The 24,493-nt window shown below is 37.1% G+C and overlaps 1 protein-coding gene across 7 annotated transcripts in view; it reads right to left on the reverse strand.

Moving 5' to 3' along the window:
• LOC105483600 (XK related 9) overlaps nt 1-24,493 on the reverse strand; it is a 170,194-nt gene that overhangs the window by 79,054 nt on the left and 66,647 nt on the right. For 5 of the 7 annotated variants that reach the window (XR_011606952.1, XM_071068127.1, XM_011744546.3 and 2 more), the window contains 3 exons: nt 24,220-24,301; nt 20,573-20,648; nt 17,765-18,314 (listed from right to left, as the gene is read on the reverse strand). Coding sequence is in view for 5 of the 7 variants with exons in the window: in XM_071068127.1 (XP_070924228.1) it covers nt 17,765-18,036 (272 nt within the window). In the remaining 2 variants the exon portion in view is untranslated. Of the gene's footprint in view, nt 1-14,354; nt 14,376-17,764; nt 18,315-20,572; nt 20,649-24,219; nt 24,302-24,493 lie in introns of those variants that run through there. The other 2 variants (XM_071068126.1, XM_011744554.2) reach the window with 2 other exon arrangements.

The following is a 24,493-nucleotide window of genomic DNA, read 5'->3' on the forward strand; positions in this document are numbered from 1 at the left end:
AATATCCCTGTTCAGGCTCTTGTTTTCAAACAATTGTAAAGTGAACACAAGTTATCATCCCATAGATAAAATCGATAACAAAAAAAATTGAAACATTTATTTAGAAGAAATCTGAGGCTAGCAGTAAGGCAACCAGTATTCTACCCCCAAAGCTTATCAAAAGTCTTTATCTATGTCTCAGTTTCCTCATGTATAAAATAAAGGCAGTGATATATGCCCTGTTTCAACCTGTTCCTTCTGCCAACGTTTCCCATTTCAGTAAATGGTAATAACATCCACAATATTGTTCAGACCAAAAATGTGGGAATAATTCCAACTCCTCTTTTTTCATGCGCTATAAAAATTCCTCAGCAAGTTCACTTGGCTCTTGGTTCTAACTTCAAATATATCTAGAATCTAAACACTTCTTACCACTTCCACTAGTACCACCCTTGTTTAGGCAGCCAACTCTCTGGCCTGTTATTTCAACAGCCTCATAATTGGTCTCTCTGATTCTACTCTTGCTTCCCATATAAGCTATTCCCTACACAGCATTCAGATTAAACTTTTTAAACATAATTCAGATATCATTCCTCATTGGGGTAGAAAATGTTTCAATGATTTTCATCAAACTTAGAATGAAATCTGAAGTCCTTACCATATGTTACAAGGCCCTCCATGATCTACCTCCCACATATGCTACCACCACAACCACCTTTCCATCTCATTTCTTTCCCACTTCCAGTATGGCCTCCTTGCTGTTTTTCTCAACTTAAAGGCCTTTGTCTTTGCTAATTCTTGTGTCTAGAACTCTTCTAAACTTCATATATTTTCAGTTTGCTCCTTAACTTCATTCAAGTCTCTACTCAAATATTACTTACTTATAGATGCCTTCCAGATCATACCATCTAGAGTAGCACTCTCTACCATATTCTATCCCTTTGTCACATATTATTTTTCTTCAAAGTACTTATCACCACCTAGCACATTATTTATTTTGGTTTATATCTTTACCTTCTCACCAGAATGTAATCTACATGAAAGGACAGACTTTGTTTTATCCATTACTATATCCTAAACAACCAGAACAGTATCAGCACATAATAGGTGCTCAAGAAATATTTACTGAAGTAATACATGAAAGCTCATGACATTTTTTTCCATAAAGATAAATAGATGGTAGATATGAAAGGACTTTGGAAAGCTGAAAGTAAAACACAAATATAAAGTATTCCCATTGTAAACAAGACAAATATATGGATATGCAAAGATTCTTTGTCTGGCAAAAAGAAGCATATTTTTACCATCACAGTTCTGGAATAACATGATCTATTATACTCAATGTGGACTGATGCCAGGGTGGGGAAGAGTGTCAACAAAAATGATGAAAGCATGGTCTCTACCCTCAATGACCTCACAACCCAATGGGAGGGCCAAGCCTATAAACTACTAGCTGCAGTATAAGGCAGAAAAAAAATAGTCATTCATCAGAAAGGCAAATGCTGAACTGTAAGTACTGAAGAAAAAATGATTAATACTGCCTAGGATTTATAAGCAAGATTTCTAAGAAAAGTTGTGTTTTAGCCTTTTCTGGGTATCTGACATAGTAGAGAGTATGTGATTACTGTTCTTGAAGTGGTTTATAATCCAATAGGGCAGATACTATTGAAAAACTTGAGAAATTCACAAGTATAAACATACCCAGAGCATAATTATTACACGCAGCAGAAACTGAGAGAGGTAGCAGAGCAAAGTAGTTAAGAATGTAGACTCTAATAATGCCAGAATGCCATGGTTCAAATTCTGGCTCTGCTACTTCCTGGTTTAATCTCTCTGTGCTTCGGTTTCCTCATCTGGAAAATAGGGCCAATCATCACACCTCCCTCATTGGGTTGTTGTGAGAATTAAATGAGTTAATATATGTAAAATGCTTAGACCAGGACCTGGCACATGTTAAGTGTCTGTTAAAAACAAAACAGATAGTGCTGCCTACAAATGTACACATTTTAATTTCCAGTGTCTTTAGGTAGAAATATTTTCTAATTCTGAAACAATTAATGGCAAATATATACAAAGTTCTGCTTATCTGAGGGTAATTTCATCAAAAAGGGAATATGAATATAATTTTTAATCAATAGGACACTGTTTCACTTATTTATTTATTTATTTATTTATTTTTTGAAATGGAGTCTCCCTCTGCCATCCAGGCTGGAGTGCAGTGGCATGATCTCTGCTCACTGCAAGCTCCGCCTCCTGGGTTCACGCCATTCTCCTGCCTCAACCTCCTGAGTAGCTGGGACTACAGGTGCCTGCCACCATGCCCGGCTAATTTTTTGTATTTTTAGTAGAGACGGGGCTTCATCGTGTTAGCCAGGATGGTTTCAATCTCCTGACCTCGTGATCCGCCCACCTCAGCCTCCCAAAGTGCTGGGATTACAGGCGTGAGCCACCATGCCCAGCCTGCTTCACTTTTATGAAACAAATGACAAATAGGCCAAAAAAAGGAAAAAGCAGAGAGGGCTTTCTTAACATAGTGTATTCCCATATTTTTATCCCTATATCTTCTTTTATTTGAAATAAAAAGCCACCAGCTTCCAGTAATGATGAATTACATTGTATCAGGCTGACTCCCCTACTGATTACAAATATAAATTCCAGACAAAATATAAAAGAAAACAAGGCAGAAAAGAGCAACAAAAGTAGGATTAGTGAACGCGAAGATAGGTGCAATAGACTAACTGTCTGTGTTACCTCAAAATTCATTTGTTGAAACCTAATCCCCAATGTGATGGTATTTGAGGTGGAGAGCCTTTGGAAGATGATAAAATGAATGGCATTAGTGCACTTATAAAAGAGGCCCTAGAGAGCTGCCTTGCCCATCCACCATGTGAGAACACCACAAGAAGGCACCATCTATGACACCAAATTTTCCAGCACCTTGCTCTTGGATTTCCCAGCCACCAGAACTGAGAAATAAATTTTTGTTGTTTAAAACCTGTATTTTGTTTTATAGCCATATCACTAGACTAACACTCAAGAGACTTAAGACCTCACTAGACTATGACTAAGGGTCAAAAGAAATCATCCAAACTAAAGCACAAAGCGAAAAAACTTAGGAGAAAAAAAAATGAACAGAACAACAATAACAGGTAAAATTGAAGTCCTAGAAGAAAAGATAGAGGGGAAAAAAAACACTTGACAAAATATTAACCCAAAACATTTGTTAAACTTGATCAAAACCAGTAACATACAGACTCAAAAAGCTCAATGAACCCAAGCAAAATAAATACCCAAACACCCTACATAGGCACATCTTACTGAAATTGCTGAAAATCAAATGTAAAAAGAAAACCTGAAAAATAGACAGAGAAAAAAGACATATTCCTCACAGGGAAACAATGAGAATGTTGGCTGACTTCTCACCAGAAAGAACCAAAGTCAGAAAACAACCATATTAATAATTACACTAAATGTAAATGGATTAAACACTCCAATTAAAAGAGATTAACAACCTGGATTTTTAAAAAGAAAGACACAAATTCATGTGTTTTGCAAGAGACTCTCTTTAAACATAAAGACTCAGATAGTTTGAAAGGAAATCACCAAATAAAAAACTTGATATGGCTATATTAACATCCCAGACAAAACAGACTTCAAATCAAGGAATACTACCAGACATAAAGAGGATCAACATGTCATAATAATATAAGAATAAATTCATCATGAATACATAATATTTTAAAATCTGTATGCACCTAATGGAGCTTTAAGATACACAAAGCAAAAAATATCAAAGGTAAAGTGAGAAAAAGATAAATCCGCATTCTCAGTTGAGGATTTTATCACCTGACTCTCAGTAATTGAGAGGAAAAGGAGACCTTAAAAAAATCAGTAAGGATATAATTTAACATTATCTGCCTAATTGACCTAATTGACATTTATTGAACATTACATTCAGTAACTGAAAATATAGAAATTCTTTTCAAATGTACATGGAATATTCACCAAGTTAGACTACATGCTGGGCTATAAAAACAAGTGTTAATAAATGTAAAAAGACTGTAATCCTATGAAGTATGTTATCATAATAAATTTAAGTGTGAAATCAATAACCAACATATTTTTTAAATCCCCAAAGAGTTGGTAAAATTTATCCTAAAGTTTTATAAATATTGAACCCTAATAAATTTGAACATGACTACATGACCTCTCTCTAAGGATATTTAAATTGAAAAATAGGTAAGAAGGAGAGTGCAACTATTTAATGCCCATTTAACTTCATAGAAGGGCCTAAGAATCTGTGGGAGGAGGGAGATTCAACTCCCATTGTATTCATTTTTATATAATTTAAACTTTTTCATATGTACTAAAAAGAGCAAAAGTCATTTCCATATTTTAAATAATTCAAATGCCTTCCATATATCCATCAAAAGAAAACTCTCCTTTGGCAGAGAGAGGTTTTTACCACAAATCACACATAAATAGAAATGCAAAACTGTCATTTAATTTATATTCTGGAAAATGAAACATCCCATTCCACAGACCCCTGAACAGTAATGGCATACATAGTAGTAAGAGGCACACATACCTAATACATAATTCATGTTGCTATCCCTTGTCTTTCATCTACCAACACAAATTCAATTTTCCTATTCCTTAGGGAAACAAATCCACAATTCAGCAAATCTCAGGTTTTGCAATACTTAGCCTGGACAAATCTTTGGACAATTTGGCCCATTTTTATGAACTGTTCTAATTTTTGCTCATTTCTCACTATCTATCTCAGTATTCTGCCTCTTCCTGAACTAAAAATATACAAAGAGAAAGGAAAGGGGTTGGGATATGAAGTGGCCAAGATGGCTGACTAGAAGCAGTTAGTGTGCCTGGCTCTCAGAGAGAAACAGAAGGGGCAAGTAAATACAACATCTTCAACTGAAACACCCAGCTACTCACATTGGGATTAATTAAGGAAACAACCTGACCCACAGAGAACAAAGAAAAACAAGGCAGGACAACAGCCACCTGGGAACAACACAGAGCCAGGGGATTCTCCCCAACCTAGGGAAGTGGTGAGTCAAAGAGCAACCCAGGGAAATCATGATTCTCCCACAGATCTTTGCAACCCTCAGGTCAGATCTTGTGAACCCACTCCACCAGGGCCTTCGGTCTTCAGTCTGACAGACAGAGCTATGTAGAGTCTCAGCAGAGCAGCCACTCAGGCATGCATGGAGACCCTGGAAGCTTAGGCATGCATGGAGACCCTGGAAGCTTAGGGCTTTCCAGCAAAAGTAGCTGCAGCTATGGCAAAGTAGGACGTTAGACTCCTGTACATACCCCTAGAAAAGAGGCTGAATCTACGGGGCTGAACAGCATCAGCCCACAGGCCCCATTTCCACAGCACCTCACAAGTTAAGACCCACTTACTTGGAATTCTAGCCAGCTACCAATAGTGGCATTGCACCTCCCTAAGGAGGCACTCCTAGGAGGAGGGGCAGGCTGCCATCTTTGCTATTCAGGCACCTTAGCCATTCTAGCCTTCAGGTTTCGGGAAGTCTGAGTCCACCCAAGGCAGAAGGGATTCCCACAGCACAGCACAGCCGCTCTATCAAAACATGGCCAGACTGCTGCCTTTAGCAGGTACCTGATCTCATTCTTTTTCACTGGGCAGGACCTCCCAACCAGGGCCTCCAGCCACCCCCAACAGAGCTTTCCAGCTGACACAGATCTGAATTCCCCCTGAAATGGCACTCCTAGAGGGAGGGGCAGGCCACCTTGTTGTTTGGGCAACTTAGCCATTCCAGCCTTTGGACTTCACAGTGTCTGAGGCAACCAAGGGCTGAAGTGGACCCCCCGCACAGCCCAGCTGCTCTACTAAAATATGGCCAGACTGTTTTAAGTGGGTGCCAATCCTGTTCCTCCTCACTGGGTGGGACCTCGCAACCAGGGTCTCCAGCCACTTCCTACAGGTGCCTTTAAGCTGGCAACAGCTTTGCTGTTTCACAGCCTTCATGGTAACACCTTCAGGTTCTGGAAAATCTGAGGTGACTAGGACTGGACCAGGCCCCAAGCATACCACAGCAGCCCTACAGAAAAGTGCCCAGACTGTTAAATTGGTACACATATCCCATATCTCCTCACTGGGCAGGTCCTTCAGCCCTGGGCCTCCAACCACCCTGCCAGAGCTACCAAGTCAGCACCAACTCAGTAACACCATAGACAGAGCTTCCAGGGGCAAATGAAAGCCTCTTTGCCACTGCCTCTGCAGTGGAACATGCCTTGCCACCCTCGGACTAACAAAGGAGCAAAGATCCCAAGTGCCTTATCCACACCTCCAGTGAGCTGCAGTCAACCTAAGGAGAAGAGGCCAACCAATTTCCCACAAGTCTCCCATACCCTACCTAGCTTGTCACCAGACAGAAAACCCCTGGCTTGGACCCATAGCACAAACCCTCCATCTTGGGCTGACTGCACTGAGCAACTGCTAACCTGCATCTCTCTGGGGTGGAGCCCCCAGGAGTCAAGCAAATGACCCTTGACCACAATCACTACTATGATCTTTTCCTCTGCTGCCTCTAACCTGGAGAAGGAAAATAAACACTAAGACTGTCCCAGAGCTGCAGTGGGCAGCCCAGGAGTGACAAGTTGTGAACTACAGCCAGCACTCAAGGGAGAGAGGAACCTACACTTTCAGAGCACTGACAGGGAACACAGCTGCAACTGTGAGGAAACATAGGGAAGCCACATAACCAAGCAAGAGTCTACCTAAATGACTGATAAGCCTAAATGTCACCTGCTGGATCATACCCCCAAAGCTTCAACACCAAAAATATCTCACTAATATACCCCCACTGAAACCAGAGACAAGAAGTCAGCTTCAAATAAAGACCCTACACAAAGCCTCAGCCAGGTGAAAACATCCAGAAAAGAAGTCTATTGACTATACTCAATCTGCACTGCAGTTAAAGAAATACCCACATGCAGAGATGAGAAAGAGCCAATACAAGAACTCTAGTAACTCAAATGCTGAGCATCATCAAAAAGCTAATCTACCATGATCAAGTAGGCTTCATCCCTGGGATGCAAGGTTGATTCAACATATAAAAATCAATAAATGTGATTCATCACATAAACAGAACTAAAGACAAAAACCACACAATCATCTCAACAGATATGGAAAGGGCTTTTGATAAAACTGAACATTCTTTCATGTTAAAAACTCTCAATAACCTAGGTATTGAAGGAACATATCTCAAAATAGTAAGAGCCATGGCCAGGTGTGGTGACTCACACTTGTAATCCCAGCACTTTGGGAGGCTAAGGCGGGCAGACCACCCGAGGTTGGGAGTTCAAGACCACCCTGGCCAACATGGTGAAACCCCGTCTCTACTAAAAATCCAAAAAACTAGCCAGGTGTGGTGGTGGGCACCTGTAATCCAAGCTACTCAGGAGGCTGAAGCAGGAGAATCGCTTGAACCTGGGAGGTAGAGGTTGCAGTGAGCCGAGATCATACCATTGCACTCCAGCCTGGGAAACAAGAGCAAAATTCTGTCTCAAAATAGTAATAATAATAAGAAGAAGAAGAGCCATCTATGACAAACGCACAGCCAACATCATACTGAATGGGCAAAAGCTGGAAGCATTCCCCTTGAAAACTGGTACAAGACAAGGATGCCCTCTCTCTCCACTTCTATTCAACATAGTATTGGAAGTCCTAGCCAGAGCCATGAGTCAAGAGAGAAAAAAAAAATAAAGGGCATCCAAATAGTAAGAAAGGGAGTCAAATTATCTCTGTTTGCAGATGACATGATTCTATATCTAGAAAATCCCAGTGTTTTGGCCCAAAAGCTCCTTTAGCTGATAAACAACTTCAGCAAAGTTGCAGGATATAAAATCAATGTACAAAACTCACTAGCATTCCTATGCACCAATGACAACCAAACTGAGAGCCAAATAAGAAAGGCAATCCCATTCACAGTTGCCACAAAAAAAAAATAATAAAACACCTAGGAATATAGCTAATCAGGGAGGTAAAAAGTCTCTACAGTGAGAATGACAAAACACTGCTCAAAGAAATCAAAGAAGACACAAGCAAATGAAAAAACATCCCATCATCATAAATAGGAAGAATCAATATCATTAAAATGGCTATAGTGCCCAAAACAATTTACAAATTCAATGCTATACCTGTTAAACTACCAATGACATTTTTCACAAAACTAGAAAAAATTATTTTAAAATTTATATGGAACCAAAAAAGAGCCCAAATAGTCAAGGCAATCCTAAGCAAAAAGATCAAAGCTGGAGGCATCATGTTATTTGACTCCAAACTATACTATGGGGCTATAGTGACCAAACAATATGGTACTGGTGACCAAAGCAATATGGTACTGGTACAAAAACAGACACACAGACCAATGGAACAGAATAAGGAGCCCAAAATAAGGCCACATATCTTTGACTATCTGATCTTTGACAAAGCTGACCAAAACAACCAATGGGAAAAAAATTTTCCTGTGCAATAAATGGTGCTCGGATAACTGACTAGCCGTATGCAGAAGATTGAAGTTGGACCTCTTCCTTACACCATATACAAAAATCAACTGAATACAGATTAAAGACTTAAATGTAAAACCCAAAACGGTAAAATACTCTGGAAGACACCTAGGCAATACCATGCTGGATCTAGGAACAGGCAAATATTTCATGATGAAGACACCAAAAGCAATTGCAACAAAAGCAAAAATTGACAAATGGGATCTAACTAAACTTAAAAGCTCTGTACGGCAAAAGAAACTATCAACAAAGTAAACAATCTACAAAATGGGAGAAAGAATTCGCAAACTAGGCATATGACGAAGGTCTAATACCCAGTATCTATAAGGAACTTAAACAACTTTACAAAAGAAAAACAAACAACCCCATTAAAAAGTGGGCAAAGGACATGAAAAGACACTTCTCAAAAGAAGACATACATGTGGCAAACAAGCTTATGGCAAAAAGCTCAATACCACCAATCATTAGAGAAATGCAAATCAAAACCACAATGAGATATCATCTCACATCAATCAGAATGGCTATTACTAAAAAGTCAAAAAATAACAGACGCTGGTGAGGTTGCAGAGAAAAGGGAACCCTTATACACTGCTGGTGGGAATGTAAATTAGTTCAACCATTGAGGAACTGTATGACAATTCCTGAAAGAGTTAAAAGAACTACCATTCGACCCAGCAATTCCATTACTGGGTATATACCCAGAGCATTCTACCATAAAGACACATGCACATAAGTGTTCATCAAAGTACTGTTCACAATAGCAAAGACATAGAATCACCTAAATACCAATCAATGACAGACTGGATAAAGAAAATGTGGCATATATACACACCATGGAATATTATGCAGCCATAAAAAAAGCAAGATCATGTCTTTTGCCAGAACATGGAAGGAGCTGAAGGTTATCATCCTTCGCAAACTAACATAGGACTAGAAAACCAAATACTGCATGTTCTCATTTACAAGTGGGAGCTGGCCAGGTGCAGTGGCTCATGCCTGTAATCCCAACACTTTGGGAGGCTGAGGTGGGCTGATTGCCTGAGCTCAGGGGTTCGAAACCAGCCTGGGCAACATGGTGAGATGCCCGCCTCCACCCATCTCTACTAAAAAAAAAAAAAAAAAAAAAAAAACTAGCTGGGCATAGCAGCGTGTGCCTGTAGTCCCAGCCACTCAGGAGACTGAGGCAGGAGAAAGAATTGCTTGAACCCAGGAGGCGGAGGTTGCAGTCATCTGAGATTGCACCACTGCACTCCAGCCTAGTGACAGAGTGAGACTCCGTCTCCAAAAAAAATAAAAAAACAAGTGGGAGCTAAATTGTAAGAACTTATGAACACAAAGAAAGAAACAACAGACACTGGCATCTACTTGAGGGGGAGGGTGGAAGGAGGGAGTGGAACAGAAAAGATAACTATTTGGTACTGAGCTTAATACCTGAGTGATGTAATAGTGTGTAATAACAAACCCCTGTGACACGTGTTTATGTAACAAACCTTCACAGGTACCCCTAAACCTAAAACAAAAATTCTCAAAAAGAAAAACTAAGAAAGAAAAACAAAAAAAGAGTAAAGCGTTTGTTTATCTATCTGGCATCTTCCACTAATGCCCAACCTAATTCAATTTTCTTTTTCTTCCTTTTTAAATGGACAAAATATTTAAATAATTCAAAAAATTAGAAAGTTATAAGTGAGAAAACTCTATCCTACTCCTATAACCCACTATCCAGCTTTTACCCTTCCCCATGACCACAGGAATTCAGTTATTAGTTTCATGTGTACCCATCTAGAGTTTCTTCATGCAGATACAAGCAAACATAAATATACATTAGTTTTCACTATCTTTTGTTACACAGGAATACTGTATCACACCAAACCTCCTGTCTGCACCTTGTCTTTTCACTGAAAAACAAATTCTGAATATCTTTTCATTTCACTATATAAAGTACTTTAACATTCTTTATGATAGTTATGTAGTATACCATTGCACAGTATAATACAAACTCTATCAAAAGACACTAAAATTGTTAATATTTTTCTATTACAAACAACGCTACACTTAAAAATTGTTTGCAGATATCACTTTACATGTATGCAAGTATGATAAATTTCTAGAAGAGGAAGCTCTGGGGCCAATATACATATATATATAAAATACATATATATGTGTGTGTGTGTGTGTATATATATATATATTTGCAATATGGTCAAGCTACTTTCCACAGAAATTATACTAATCCATACTCTGATGAACAAGGTATGAAAGTATCTGTTTTCCCATACTTTACCAAGAGAGTATATAGTCATTCAGATTTTTGTCAATCTAGTAAATGAGGAATAATATCTCAATGTAGTTTTAATTGGAATTTTTCATGAATGAGGCTTAGCATCTTTTAAACAACTTAAGGCCCATTTGTATTTCCTTTTCTATGAACTATTCTTTTTCTCTTCCCATTTTTCTGTTGGGTAGATGGTCTTTTACTTTTTGATTTCCAGAAGCTCTTTAAATATCAGAGGACTAGCCCTTTACTGTTATAAGTTTACAATTATTCTTCCCTGTTAATGTTGTTTTTCTTTGTTATGCTTTTGTTGTGTATGTGTTGGGATTTTTGCTTTTATTTATTAGCATGCATTTTTATAGTCAAATCTAAAATTGTTAATAGCTTCTGGATTTTGAGTCATGGTTACAAAGGCTTTCCCCATTTCCAAGTTATAAAGGATTTCTCCGATGTTTTCTTTCATAATACTTTACACTAATATTTGATTCATTGGAAATTTATCCTGCTATCTGGTATCCTACCTAGAAGTACAACATGCTATCTTAAAGTATCCCAACTTTATAAGTTAACAAAGTTTTTACTGTTCTCATGCTGCATATACTGGCTATTGTTTCCTTTTTTTTCCAATCAATTTCAAAAAAAAAAAAAGACCGGGAGCAGTGGCTCATGCCTGTAATCCCAGCACTTTGAGAGGCTGAGGCGGGCGGATCACAAAGTCAGGAGATCGAGACCATCCTGGCTAACATGGTGAAACTCCATCTCTACTAAAAATACAAAAAAATTAGCCAGGCGTGGTGGCAGGCGCCTGTAGTCCCAGCTACTCAGGAGGCTGAGGCAGGAGAATGGCATGAACACAGGAGGTGGAGCTTGCAGTAAGCCAAGATTGCACCACTGCATTCCAGCCTGGGTAACAGAGCAAAACTCCATCTCAAAAAAAAAAAAAAAAAAAAAAAAAAAAATATATATATATATATATATATATATATATATATATATAGTCTGTGTATTCATATGCCATACAGAGAAAAAATCGTTTATTGCCCTTGTAGTTTGGATGGGTGATGAGGAGAACTCTTGCAGATTATCCTTTCAAACTTTCTCCTGGCTAGGAAGAATTAGAACCCATATTTTGTCACATCAAAAACTGTGACATGCCAAAGACACATACAACATTGCACATTTCTCCCAGTGTCTACCTCTATGTTTCTACTAATATACTTCTGAAGATTTCACCATCACTTCCACAGAATGAAGATTTCATCTCCACAGAAGAGACCTCTTTTCTAGATCATGTGCCATGGTAGGGCATACCCTAAGACTGACTTGTGTGTGAAAACTATTATCGCCAAATAAAATTTACATATTTTGTTTCCTTCTAAATGGTTACCCAGTTTACCCAACACTTATAACAACTAAGCATAATATCAGTAAAACTGTACAATGTCTGAATGGCACTATCAACTACACTTACTAAATTTCATTTATAGAATACCAGAATAACTGCAGAAACACGTGTTTCAAGTGTACATGAAACATTCATAAAGATGGACCATATGTTAGACAATAAAACAAGTCTGAATAAATTTCAGAAGACTGAAATCATAAGAGTATGTTATCTGAACACAAAAGAATTAAATTAAAAATCAACATTAAAATAACCACAAAAGACCCAAATATTTGAAAAAACATTTATTAGTCTAACCCTTTAGTAAAAGACAAAATCACAAGGAAGCTAAAAAATATTTTGAACTGGACTGGGCACAGTGGCTCATGCTTGTAATCCCAGCACTTTGGGAGGCCAAGGCAGGAAAACCACTTGAGGCCAGGAGTTTGAGACCAGCCTGGGCAATATACTAAGACCTCATCTGTACAAAAAAATTAAAAATTAGCCAGACCTGATGGCACATGCCTGTGATGCTAGCAACTCAGGTTGCTGAGATGGGAGGATCACCTGAGCCCAGGAGTTCAAGGTTATAATGAGCTATGATGACCCTGTCTCTATTTAAAAATAAAGAAAGAAAGAGAGAGGAAAGAAAGAAATCCTGTCATTTTCATTTGCAACAACGTGGATGAAACTGGAGAACATTATATTAAGTGAAAAAAGCCAGGCCAGGCACAGAAAGACAAATTTCACATGTTCTCACTCATAATGGGAGCTAAAAATTGAAACAAACTCATGGAGTTAAAGAGTAGAATAATAGTTACCAGAGTCTGGGAAGGGTAGCAGGAAGTCAGGTAGAATAGGGATGGTTAATGGGTGCAAAAATGTAGTTAGAATGAATAGGCTCTAGCATTTGATAACACAACAGGGTGACTAAAGTCAACGATAATTTACTGTATATTTTTAAATAACTAACAGTGAAATTGGAATGTCCCTAACACAAAAAATAAATAAATACTTGAGGTGATAAATACCCCAATTACCCTTTAGTGATTATCACATATTGTATATGTCTGTATCAAAACATTACATGTACTCCATAAATACATACACCTATTATGTACCCATAATAATTAAAACTGAAAAAAATTTTTAAAAGAAGCCAAAGAGGAAAAAACACCTAAAGGAGTAAAGGTAAAAATTACATGCACTTTCTCCTCAGAAACCATTCAAGCAAGAAGAGAATGGATTTGAGAGGCCAAAGGAGACAGATCACTTGAGCCTAAGAGTTCAAAACTAGCTTGGGCAACATGGTAAAACCCTGTCTCTACAAAAGATACAAAAATTAGCCAGGCGTGGTGGCACATGCCTATAGTCTCAGCTACTGAGGAGGCTAAGGAAGGAGAATTGCTTGAACCCAGGAGGCAGAGGTTGCAGTGAGCCAAGATCGCCCACGGCACTCCAGCCTGGGCAACAGAGCGAGAATCCATCTAAAAAGAAAAAAGCACTCTGTCTCTACCAAAAAATATATATATAAATTAGCTCGGTGTGGTGGCACACACCTGTAGTCCCAGCTACTTGTGGGGCTGAAGTGGGAGGATCACCTGAGCCCAGGGAGTTAGAGGCTGCAGTTATCTGTGACCGTACCACTGCAGCACTCCAGCCTGAGCAACAGAGTGAGATTCTGTCTAAAAAAATAAAAAATAAAAAATAAATTTAAAAAAAAATGGAGTGAAATACTTAAAGTGTTGAGAGGGAAAAAAAGAAGAAAGAAAACACCACTCTGAATTCTGTACCCTGTGAAATTATACTTCGAAAGTGAAGAATAAAGATTTCCACAAACACTGGGGAAACTTGTTGCCAGTAGACTTGCCTTGCAAGAAATGTTAAAATAGATTTTTCAAAGAAAAGGAAAATGTTACAGGTCAGAAACTTGGATCTATTAAAATATATAAAGAAAGGAAGAGCACTGAAGAAGGAATAATTGAATATAAACAAAAACTTACTTTTCTGATTTTTAATTGATCTAATTTTAAATTATTTAAATATAATTCTTACATTTAATTGATCTTAATTTTAACTGATCCAGATAACAGTTCAAAATAATATGACAATATATTTGATTATGTATGCTTATGTGTATATATTTATATACTTATGTATACTTACTATAAGTGAAATGAATGACAGCAATGATCTAAGGAATGAGAGAGAGGAATTTGGATTATAACATTCCACAGAATGTATCAGAGAGACTTAAAAAATAAGAATTTTTAAAATCTAACATTTAACAGTTACGTTAAACACAGCGAGAAGGTATAACTTACATTTGACTGGCATCCCAGAAGGGAAAGAAACACAAAACATAGTAAAGAAAACGTTAAAAAAGATAATGGCTGACAATTGTGTAGAATTAATAGAAGATAATAATCCACAGAATCAAGAGGACCAAAAAATCCTAAGCAAGAGAAATAAAATCTACATCTAAACATATAATTAAACTGCAGAAACCCACAGATAAAGAGAAAAATCTTAAGAGCAGCCAGAGGAGGAAGACAAAACACTTTCAAAAGAGCACCAATGAGACTAAAATCTAACTCCTCCAGAGCAACAATAGAATCCAACAATCAATCAAATATAATATGCAGAGAGAAAATACGACTCATCTAGAATTCTATAGCCACTAAAATATCTCTCAAGAAAGATAATGAAATAAAGATATTTTCAAACAACCAAAAATTGAGAGATGATGTCACCAACAGCCCCTCAATAGATGAAATTCTAAAAGGCAGACCTCGGGAAAGCAGAAGTAAAGTAATTCTAGGGCCAAATGTAGTGGCTCACGCCTATAATCCCAACACTTTGGGAGGCAGAGGTGGGTGGATCATTGAGGTCAGGAGTTCGAGACCAGCCTGGCCAACATGACGAAACCCCATTTCTACTAAAAATACAAAAATTAACCAAGTGTCATGGTGCATGCCTGTAATCCCAGTTACTCGGGAAACTGATGCAAGAGAATCTCTTGAATCCAGGAGGCGGAGGCTGCAAAGAGCCAGGAAGGCGTCCCTGCAGGTCAGCCTGGGTGAGAGAATAAGGCCCTGTCTCAAAAAAAAAAAAGAAAAGTAAAGTAATTCTAGGTAGAAGTCCTGAGATTCAAGAAGAAATAAAAAAGAGAATAGTAAATATATGGGTAAACATAAATAAAATTTAGTAGAATTTAACTACATAAAGTAGAAAAATACATAATAATATCATCTAGTGGGATTAAAAACAGGCATTAAAATGACAACAATATAAATATATTAGTTGGGAGCATAGCAAATCAAATTCTAGTGTTTTGAGGTTTTTAAATTATCAATGTTAACAGCAAAGGTTTCGTTTTACTTTATACTCAGAACAATTTAAGACCACACATTATGCACTATACTTCTAGGTAGGATCCAGTATATTGGAACAGACCAATGCTCCTGCCAAAGCAACAAGAGAAACTATAAACTGGGCTGATATATCTACAAATGCTTATTGCTTGGAAATACTTGCTGATTCTATTACTCAGAACAAGAGGTTGAAAACCTGGATTTTGCCCAAGCAAAGGGCTGTTGTTAGGCAAGAAGAGAGGCCTAGTTCAATAGATTATGGTACATCCATAGTAAAGGATACACCATGCAGCCTTTAAAAAAAGTAAAGCAGCTTTGCATGAACTCACTCCAGAAGATCTTCAAGATGTTTAAGCTAGGTTTTAGAGGTCTGTTACTGAGGGAGCTCAACTCAATCAATTTTTCCGCCAACATATGTGCCAAATTTTGAAACTACACCATAGAGGCTAAAAGCTAAGCAGAAAGTCTTGAAAAAGCAAAACAGGCTTTCTGGTAGTCTTGTGGTGCCAAGATAAAAATCAGCGTTCAGGACTTGTGGAGGTGCGATGACCACACCATACTCTCAGTTCCCTAGAGACTGCAAACCAAAAGCAGACTGAACCTTAGTCTAAATGCCTACCAGAGAAAAATAGCAGCATTTGGAACTTCTATCATCTTTTGTATAGAATGTGTAATATTCAATCAAAAATTACTAGGTGTATCAAGAGACCCTGGAAATCAAGGCAATTTGACCTTTCTTTTATAATACAATTTATAATTTATAACACAATGTACCTTAAGGTCCTCATTTGAATGCTGATGTAAATAGTTCTGCAGATGTGCAAATTCTCCATTATTAGAATGGCAAATAACAGAGAATTTACCATATTTCTAAATTCCTTGCAAAAGCAACTTTTGTCTTTCTTCAATATTACAACTACATAATTCTCAATATTTCTCATACAGAATACTCATTTAATCTTACCTATTACATATGTATTTGTTCATCAGCACTTTTACTGTATTTCTTTAAACATTTGCATCTTACTGAGAATGTGCAGTTCGAAAATTGACTTCTAATACCAACAACTAAAGCACTTTCTTTCCAGCTTTTCCTAAAACCTGTAAACTTCTTTCTCATTGCACATTCTGTTTCTTTTACTTATTAAAAACATAGTAACTATAGCTTCAAAAAGGCAAAATACGTGAAAAATACTTTGAAAATTGTAAGTCTCCACATACATACAATGACATTATTCCCATTAATTAATATAAGAAAAGCCTGGAATTTTTTTTTTTGAGACAGAGTCTCACTCTGTCACCCAGCCTGGAGTGCAGTGGCGCGATCTCAGCTCACTGCAAGCTCCGTCTCCCGGGGTTTATGCCATTCTCCTGCCTCAGCCTCCCAAGTAGCTGGGACTACAGGCACCCGCCACCTCGCCCGGCTAGTTTTTCATATTTTTTAGTAGAGACGGGGTTTCACCGTGTTAGCCAGGATGATTTCGATCTCCTGACCTCATGATCCGCCTGTCTTGGCCTCCCAAAGTGCTGGGATTACAGGCTTGAGCCACCACGCCTGGCCTGGAATTTTTTTAATACATTCAACTAAGGGTCATGAATTTGCTGCTTTTTAACAGGACAGAATCAAAAGTAGAATTACTTAAAGGAATAATGGAGAGGTCATATAAAATGAACTATACAGAGAATCATGGAATTCTGAGGGCCTATTTAGAGTCTAGTTTCTCTACCTATAACAAGATGATTCTTAAGGTTGCTTTAGTTCTATGACTCTGTACCTAGCTAACCACATAGCTACTGCATTATTGCAGCAAAAATTTAATTTAGTTAAATCAATGATAAGTATAAAAAAGTGAGTACTCTCTTAGTTACAAGTGAAATGTCATATTTACACAATCAGACTTAGAATATACAGAGAAGATAAAAGTTCTGTACGACACAGAAATGTCTTTTTCCTTCTCGTGAAAACTGAGTTCATATCAGAAAAAGTAACCTAATTAGATAAATTTAAACATTTTTATTAATGACCCTGGAAAATTCTGACAGTATGGCAATGACTTACATAAGCACAATAGTGAGGAGCAAGTAACCTTTGTACTTCATGCAAATAAGGGATCTTTGTACATTTGACTATCCAGATACATAAAGGTAGCTTCTGTTTGGATAAAAGAAACACAGTGGTAATGATTAAACATGTATGCTTACCTTGTAAAAATTCCTCCTTGCAAGCAATGAAGTAGAAGAAAACAATGCTGACTTTCTTGGCCTGCTTTCTTTAAATCAGCCTTGAACCAAGAATAACTGAAACACTGAACCACAAGTGTTCCAAAAAGCATAAAGCTTAATGCTAAAACACTAAAAACATACTGTCCTTCATGGAAAAATCTGACAGATACCCATATGTCCACAATTAAATCAGTTATGTAGATTATAATGCCAAGAACTGACATCATAAAATTCTGTTTAGTATATTTCATTATGAATGACTATAGCTTTTCGTTATCTACTTTTTTCTCCCTCACAAAAAGGGAAAAAAAGCCGAACAAATATTAGTATATCCTTTGGTATAGCATTGAATTTTAATTTCTACTCCCTAAATCTATTTAGAAGAAAGAATAAATATTATGAAATGGGAACACTAACACCAAAGTGACTAATTTTGACTTTCTTTTCTAAATCTCTAATCTAGGTCCAATGTTACAAGGCTTTAATCAATCTTCTGTTTCACAATGATCTTCATTACAGATGACAAGACCTAAAATAAAACAGATATTTAAGTTCCAAAATATCCTAAGTATAATATTAAAAACCCTTAGCAATGATTTCATCAAAGCTCTGCTTTTTCTAAAAATAATATATTGCCACTAAATACAGTTCTTATAACAACTTTGGGAAAGTCTCAGAAATATACTTGATAGTTGATAACTTCCTCTCAGACTATTTATCTTTTAAAAATATGACCTACCCACAAAGATATTTATCACATGACTATTTATAGTGGCAAATTGGAAACAACCTAAATATTTCAACATAAGGAAATGGTAAAGTAAATAAAGGTAGATTCATAAAATGGAATATTACAAAACTACTAAAATATATGTAACAAAGGTGCAATAGTTGTAAAAATTCTTAATATGCTTTTGGCCCAGCAATTCCATCTAGATTCTATCCTAGGGAAATATTCAAAAATGTGCAAAAAGATAATTTTTGCAGAGCCTTTTTTATAAGAGCGAAATATTGAAAACTACCTAAATGACAATTGAGAGGCCTAGTTCAACAGATTATGGTACATCCATACTAAAGGATACACCATGCAGCCTTTAAAAAGAGTAAAGCAGCTTTGTATGAACTCACTTTGGAAGATCTTCAAGACGTTTTAAGTGAAAAAAGCAAATCCCAGAAAGATAAATACCGTACACTATATGGTTTTTAATTATATATGGAGAGAGGAAGAGGGTTGAGAGAAGGAACAAATGCAACTTCAGTTGTTTTCTCTCTATATTGCTATATTTTTTGAGTTTTTTTAACAACAGACCTGTACTGATGTTGCTAGGTATATAATTTTTTTAAATAAAAACAATAATAAATGATACTTACGCAGAATCTCAATGACTGGAGAAAATGTTTATGCTACTAATAAAAGTTAACATTTACTTACCACTATGTGCCAAGCACTGAGCAAAATGTTGTATATAAAACGCCCCAATTTAATTCTTCTATCACTTAAAATGTAGATTCTACTATTATTACTATTTTATAAACAGTCTGAATGAATGCAATCTGTATACAAGATTTGACTGACTCATTGGTGGTTTTTTGGTTTGTTTTCCTAATTAATTGCCAACATTTCACGAAAAATGCAAATGTTTAACTGCTATCAAAAAACAGAAAGATCCTCTATACTAGATTACTCCTTCATGAGCAGGGGCTGCCCCTTTAGATGGGGCATGCTCTCTCCTGTTCATCACAGTAGTCATCTGGCCCATTTCAGGCATTTCAACAGCTGGGTTTCAATGTTAATGCAGCTACCTACTAGCTGTGTGTCCTTAAATGTGTTCTTTTCAGCCTTATACCTTATTTTCTTCATCTAAAATGTGGAGAGAATAATGGTATATATCTTATGGGGTTGTTGTGAAGGTCAAGAAAGATAATACATGTAATACATATAAACAAACCCCTAGAAAAGTACTTGGCACACAGTTAGGGCTCAATAAATGCTACGTTATCATTATGACCTTGCTGACCGCTTGCCTGGCCTCTGTAAGCATATGAGTTTGCAGTCTCTGACTTTATATCATATAATGTTATGTGAAAAAGTACTATGGGTACGATCTCAAAGGTAAGGAGGGAGAAATGAGCTCTGGGGCCCTGATGCAACAGGACTGGTGTTCTTACAAGAGGAAGCAACACCAGAGAAAAGGCCACGTGAGGACACAAGAAGGCAGCCATCTGTAACCCAAGGAGAGAGAACCTCACCAGAAACCAACCCTGCTGGCACACTGATCTTGGACTTCCAGTGTCCAGAACTGTCAAAAAATAAATTTCTATTGTTTAAGCTAACAAGTCTGTGGTATTCTGCTATGGCAGCCAGACCAATTAACACACTATATTTCTATAAAAAATATTTATTACTTTAAACACACCAAGGTGAATGTTTACTAAAAAATACACACACAAACTAATACTTACTGTGTTCTCATCATTTTATCACTTATAAGTATTTAGTTTAAAAGTCTTCAGAATAATATTAAAAGGTATTTCATTCTTCTCACAGAATAAAGCAACAGTTATGATCACTGCTTCTGCTGTCAAGAACATTGTGACCAACAGGACAGAAAAAAACAGTTTAGAAACTGAGTTTTTAAAATCTAGCGGGCCATGAATTTCCCTGCAGTAGGTTTCTTATGTTAACATGAAAGACCTCAAGCCAACACACACATGAGGTTTAGGAGGATGAGATTAATTGGGAGGTTCTGCTCAATTGAACTAATTAAATATTTACTTAGAACCTACCTTGTGCTGTTTTAGGCTCTTCTGGATATATCAAGTGATGAGAGACAAGTATTCCTGCCCCTGTGGAACTTATATCCTAGCACAGAAAGATAATCGAGGAGTATCTCAATTACAATGATTTGATTTTTATAAATTATATTAATGTATTAAATTATCACATGCACCTCAAAAATATATACATTATGTATCATTTTTAAACATAAAATTTGAAATATAGTCAATTAACAATAAAAATAATGAATAAATAAATCAAATATTAGAAGGTGGTAAGTGCTATGGAAAAAAAAAAGCATAGTAAGGAAGATCAGCAATTACAGTAGAGATGGGCATATCATGGGCTGTGACATTAATTAGATTCGCCAGGGCAGGACTCACTGAGAAGGTGGCATTTGAGTAGTGAAATTGGCCATGTGAATATGAGATGGAAAAGTTTTCCAGCTTGAAGGAACAGCTAGTTCACAAGTCTAACGCACTAGATTTTGAATCCTCCAAAAACAAATTTCATAAAATACTGTCAGAAATTCCTTAGCATGGTTCTATTGGATATGTTTAATGTGTATACAAATCCTGTTCTAATATCATTCTTCAAAACATAATTTCTTAAGCTTTACTAAGAAAAAAATTGCATATATAAAAGAACAGATGGTAGTAATAATAGCTACTACTGCTAGGTGTTTACTAAAAGTGAAGTTTTTTGGCATAAATTATTTCATTTAATCCTCACAAATCCCTTTGAAAACAGTATTATTGACTCTATTTTGCAGATCAGAAAACTGAGGCATAGAGGTGTTTGGTATTTAGGTGAGTTATCTCTAATGAGTAAAATCTGTTTGCCTCCAATGCTTAGGTCCTACCCACAATATACTTACACAGTATCTGAAGAGAAAACAGAAAACATTTACAGGTGTGTGAGTATAATACTTAGGCATAGCAGTCTATAGATTTGAGATAGACTACACATTATTATTATTATTATTGTATATTATTCTTTTCTGTAGTGAAATTAAAGGGAGAGAGGAATATAGTTAGAATTGCAAATGATGTGTTCTAAGCCTTTCTAAACAAAAATCTTGGCCAGGTGCAGTAGCTCATGCCTGTAAGCTCACTTTGGGACGCTGAGCCAGGAGGATCACTTGAGTCCAGGAGTTCAAGACCAGCCTGGGCAATATGGTGAAACCCCGCCTCTACAAAAAAAAAAAAAAATACAAAAATTAGCCAGGCATGGTAGTGTGTTCCTGTAGTGTCAGCTACTTGGGAGGCTGAGGTGGGAGGATCATTTTAGCCCAGAAAGTGGGGGTTGCAGTGAACTGACACAGCATCACTGCACTCTAGTCTGGGCAACAAAGTGAGACCCTGTCACAAAACAAAACAAAAAAAAGATTTTTTGTTAATTTTCTTTTTCTCTAACTTATTTTCCACTGCCTCTTCTCAGCAAAACTTTATAGTCTGAGAACATGTTCAAAAGAATAAAAGTTGACTAAAACACAATAGTTAAGCTAAAATTTTGCTTTAAATGATTTTAAATGTAGATAATTTCCTTAAAATTACAGACTATAATACTTCAGTATTCCATATGTGCATTTCTTAATCTCTCAACACATAAAGAGAGCTTCCTTTACCTGGCATGAGTAACAAAAATGTAGTAGCAGGTTTGGGTTGTTTGTTGGTTTGTTTGTTTGCTTGTTTTAAGACAGGGTCTCTCTATATTACCCAGGCTGGTCTTGAACTCCTGTGCTCAAATGATACACCCACCTTAGCCTCCTGAGTAGCTGGGACTATCAGCACAGGTACCATACCTGGCCAACACTAGCAGTTTTGAGTCAACTTTTACAAGATGGAAAGAATAATTTCCAAGAAACAGAAACTCTTACTGGCAGAACATTAGATGCAATAGATTAATCTAATATGGTAATATCCATATTCCTAATTTAGTCAGGCAGAACATAACACCAAGTAGAAGGAAACCTACACAGCAAGCTAATACATATAGCAGATCTGATAAAGAGAGCCTGCAGGTCTTTCAATAACCACATAGTTGTATAACTTGTATTAAGAATAGTTCATCTCTATCTCTATGGTTGATCACTATTCCGGTACCACTTTAGGTAAAATAATGTCACCTACAAAGTTTAGCTTCATAGGGGACTTCTTACACTTACTGACTTAATAGGACAATGATATAGTTTGAATATATATCCCTACCAAATCTCATGTTGAATTGTAATCCCCCATGTTGGAGGTGGGGCCTGGTGGGAGGTTTTGGGTCATGGGGTGGATCCCTCATGGTTTGGTGCTGTCCTCATGATAGTGAGTGAGATTTGGTTGTTGTAAAGCGTTGCGTCTCCCCCACTACTTTCTTGCTCTGCTCTCACCATGTGAGACACCTGCTCCCTCTTCACCTTCTGCCATGATTGTAAGCTTCCTGAGGCCTCCCCAAAAGCAGATTCTGGCATTTTGCTTCCTGTACAGCCTGAAGAACCATGAGCCAATTAAACTTCTTTTCTTATAAATTACCCAGTCTCAAGTATTTCTTTACAGCAGTGCAAGAATGGCCTAACACAGAAAATTGGTACCAGTAGTAAAGTTTTGGTATAAAGATACCTGAAAACATGGAAACAGTGTTGGAACGGAGTAAGAGGCAGAGACTGAAAGAGTTCGTAAGACTCAGAGGAAGACAGGAAAATGAGGGAAAGTTTGGACCTTCTTAGAGACTGGTTAAAACTTGTGAGCCAAATGTCGATAATGATATGGACAGTCAAGTCCAGACTGCTGATGTCTCAGATGGAAATGAAGAACTTATTCAGAAGTGAAGCAAAGATCACCCACGTTATGCCTCAGCAAAAAGCTTGGTTGGATTGTATTTGTGCCCTAGAGATCTATGGAAGTTTGAACTTCAGAGTGATGATTTAGGGTATCTGGCAGAAGAAATTTCTAAGTAGCAAAGCATTCAAGATGTGGACTGGCTGCTTCTAACAACCTATGCCCAGATGTGGGAGCAAGGAAATGACTTAAAATTTGAATTTATATTTAAACAGGAAGCAGAGCATAAAAGTTTGAAAAATGTGCAGCCTGGTTAGGTAAAAAAGAAAGAAAAAGCTTCTTCAGAAGAGGACTACAAGCAGGCTGTAGAGCAACCACTTGCTAAAGATACTTGCATAACTAAAAAGGAGCCAAGTGCTAATATCAAAGACAATGGGTTCAAGTGATTCTCCTGCCTCAGCCTCCCCAACTAGTTGGGACTATAGGTGCACGCCACCACACCTGGCTAATTTTTGTATTTTTATTAGAGATGGGGTTTCGTCATATTGGGCAGGCTGATTTCGAACTCCTGACCTCAAGTGACCCAACCACCTTGGCCTCCCAAAGTGCTGTGATTACAGCCATGGGCCACTGCACCTGGCCCTCTTTTCTTATAAATTATCTAGTCTCAAGCATTTCTTTACAGCAATGCAAGAATGGTTTAACACAGACAATTTCAATACAATTCCAAATATCAACCTAGCTATGTGGCTACCTGGTTGCCAGTCAAAATACACAACTTTTGCCCACTGTACAACTATCTGAGATAAGGCAGCTATTTAAAGAAATTAAAACTAGGAAACTTTCCCTTGTCAACCAAATTTAACACATATAAAACACAGACTTACTTGTCAAATATAAAAAGCCATCTTTGATTCAAAGTCCCTTCTGGAAAAATCTTCATCTTGTGAATATTTTACTTCTTCTTCACTAAAAACAAGTATAATTAAAGGATGTGTAAACTTTTAAGATCGAATACTAAAATGAAACTGAAATCACCTGTTAGTCACATGTGGCATTTTCTAATCTAGTGATAAGAGTCTGTGTCATTATGAATTCAGTACACCCTTTTATAACTATCTCATTGAAGGGAAGAAATAGCATAGGTCCTTTCATGGGCTG

The sequence above is a fragment of the Macaca nemestrina genome, chromosome 8 (assembly GCF_043159975.1).
Source record: "Macaca nemestrina isolate mMacNem1 chromosome 8, mMacNem.hap1, whole genome shotgun sequence".
Taxonomy (NCBI): Eukaryota; Metazoa; Chordata; class Mammalia; order Primates; family Cercopithecidae; genus Macaca; species Macaca nemestrina.